At 48.3% G+C, this 2,843-nt stretch overlaps 1 protein-coding gene and 1 long non-coding RNA gene across 2 annotated transcripts in view; both read left to right on the forward strand.

The window, feature by feature from the left end:
* Positions 1-568, forward strand: part of LOC140339152 (uncharacterized) — a 2,076-nt gene extending 1,508 nt beyond the window's left edge. Inside the window, exons 2-3 of the long non-coding RNA XR_011922370.1 lie at positions 291-397; positions 497-568. This is a non-coding gene — a long non-coding RNA (uncharacterized lncRNA). The remainder of the gene's footprint in view (positions 1-290; positions 398-496) is intronic.
* Positions 569-571: 3 nt separating this feature from the next.
* The window catches only part of LOC140339062 (uncharacterized), a 24,346-nt gene continuing 22,074 nt past the window's right edge, over positions 572-2,843 (forward strand). The window contains exons 1-2 of the mRNA XM_072423606.1: positions 572-668; positions 1,799-1,937. Coding sequence (XP_072279707.1) covers positions 1,811-1,937 — 127 coding nt within the window. The 5' untranslated portion in view covers positions 572-668; positions 1,799-1,810. The remainder of the gene's footprint in view (positions 669-1,798; positions 1,938-2,843) is intronic.

Consider the following 2,843-nt stretch of genomic DNA (forward strand, 5'->3'; position numbering starts at 1 on the left):
TTTCTTGACCCAACCGCATGCTTTGTTACCCAGCCTCGAGTATGTCAACCATCATTCCTTGCCCACTATTTTTAAATTTTTTTTCCACATTTACAGCACTTAATGTGCTCTACATGGCCAAGCCTACAACAAATCTCCACCTTCTCCTGTACCCTAAAGCTCAGAAAAAGTCTTTGTGTATTTTCCATGTCACCCTCCATATTGTGCCCACCTATTATCTTCTTAGATCCCTGTCCTAATATTCTACAACCAATACAGGTCAGATAATTCTCCTCTATCCATCTACATAGGAACCTGCATGGATCACATGACCACGTCAATGAGAATGGAGCGGAGTCACATAACGGAGAAGATATTAGACCTCACCCTGGAGATCATCTACCTGCTGACCGGAGAGGTGAGGAGGATTCTGGGGGGTCACATGACATCATATCCAGACCTGACCAGAGAAGTAAGGATTCTGGGAATGTCAAAATATTATTTATCTTTTTTGTAGAATTTTCCTCCTCTGAAGTTCGGTGACCGGGTGACCATCACAGTGCATCGACCTCCCATCCTGATACCAGAGGGAGACGCCTAATAATGGAAACCCATCAGAGAGATGTCCCCGTCCTTTGTCTTTCCTGGATTCCACACATAAAGATCTGAAGATCTCTCACCACAATCAGGTAAGTGGGTTTGAGGGCCACAAAAATTGAACATGTGGAAATGATGTATGCGGGTTGTGGCTTGGCTGTCTCGGGGGATGGCTGTGTGAGATCCCAGCTCTGCAGGCACCAGACTGTTTCTTTGTTATAACGGGCATATACTCACCTCTCTGATGGGCAGAGCGAAGAAGTCGAGCCGGGGGAAGCCTCCCCCCACCCCTGTACCTGGCATCTCAGCCCCAGGCCACATGGAGTGCAGTGGCTGGGAGCAGATCTGACCAGGAGCCGGCTGCAGCAGGGGTCGGGGGCTCCTCTTCCAGCACATATCAGCCTGCATTGGCTTCCCAGAGGGCTGCATCAGAGGACCCAGCAGCTCAAACCTGTGACAGGGTGAGTCACTCTCCCTCCTCGGGGGATTCATCTTCTCCTGTCAGGCCTCTTACTGGGGGGATTTCATGTTCACCTGGGGGCCCCTATACTCCTTTGGATGATACAATGCCAACAGCATTTAGACCTGGGGCAGCTTCCTCTCCTGTGGGGGGATTGCCTACAGAGACCCTGGTACAGCACAATTCTTGCCCACCTAATCTGAGCAGGGAGGATTTTCCCCCTTTGGGCTTCTCTACACACGCCCGCAGCCAAACCTCAGATTCACCTCCAGCTGAGACTATACCTATTGACCCCCCTTTACATTGCAAACGGGGACTGGGATGTAGTGCTGATTCCTGGAACCCCCCATGGCACCAACATCTGCAAATGCTGCTCACCACGGCTGATTTTCAGCAACTTATTGCAGATGTCCAAGCTACCTTTAGATCTGAAATTGGGGTTCTGCGTGCTGACTTTCACTCCCTAGCTGGAAAAGTGGAGGATATAGATGAAGGTCTACAGCAGGCGAAGGGGGATATTGAGGCTCTCTGTTACTTACGCCAGAGTTTTATGTACCATTATCGGATGTACCTATCACCCTGAATGCTGTGTTTACGAGATGTTTTGCTGTATAGGCCTGGTTGTCTTTGCATGTGAAAATGTTCAATACAAATTCTGTTTATAAAAAAAAAAAAAAAGAAAATGAAGTATGCACCCCATAGGATGATATTGTCTATATAATGCTGCATTATAAGATTTTCTATATTTCTATTTTGGTGTAGAGTGAAGATCTGATGGATAAAATTGAGATTAAAGTTGAAGAAGAGGAGATGTCAGTGGAGGACTATCAGCAATTGATGGAGGAGGCTGGAATGACGGGAACATTCATAGAGGAGGACACTCCTACACAGATCAGCACAGGTCAGCCATTATGTATTCTTTCACACTGATTGGTCCAGAGTAGGTGGGAGCTGAGTGATATCAGCCAATAACAGTTGGATAAATAGTCCCATGTGCCCTACATGGCTAAGCCTACAACAAATCTCCGCCTTCTCCTGGGCCCCAAAGCTCCTGTACCCACACCCAAAACCTTATTGATGTACGTAGGAATCACGCTGCTTCCTGTAGACCAGTGGTCGCCAACCTTTTTAGTCCCGCGGACCACTAAAATTGCCAGCTCCAGGTTGTGCAAGCTTGGCGAGCCAGGTGTCACTCCCCCATAGTGACATCATCATAACATACCCCGCCCACTCTCCCATCACAGATCTGAGCCTGGGAAGGGAGAGTGGACGGGTTGTGTCCAGACACAACTCGCCCACTTCCCTGAGCCAAGGATTTGTACCGGGGGCTCTGGCCTGTGCGCCTGGCAGTGGGGTCCTTCTCCCGACCCTGCTTTGGGGGGGCACCGGCTACAGACCACCAACATTTTCTCGTAGACCACCTACAGCTTTAAGTCATCCCCCAATCCTGTCAGATAAAGACTTTGTGTATTTTCTATGTTACCCTCCCACCTATTATCTCCTTAGATCCCTATCCTAATATTCTACAACCAACACAGGTCACACAATTCTCCTCTATCCATCTACATAGGAACCCGCATGGATCACATGACCACGTCAATGAGAATGGACAAGGAGCGGAGTCACATAACAGAGAAGATATTGGACCTCACCCTGGAGATCATCTACCTGCTGACCGGAGAGGTGAGGAGGATTATGGGAGGTCACATGACATCATATCCAGACCTGACCAGATTGGTGAGGAGGATTCTGGGAATGTCATAATATTATTTATCTTTTTTGTAGAATTTTCCTCCTCTGAAGTTCG

The sequence above is a fragment of the Pyxicephalus adspersus genome, chromosome 10, assembly GCF_032062135.1.
Source record: "Pyxicephalus adspersus chromosome 10, UCB_Pads_2.0, whole genome shotgun sequence".
Taxonomy (NCBI): domain Eukaryota; kingdom Metazoa; phylum Chordata; class Amphibia; order Anura; family Pyxicephalidae; genus Pyxicephalus; species Pyxicephalus adspersus.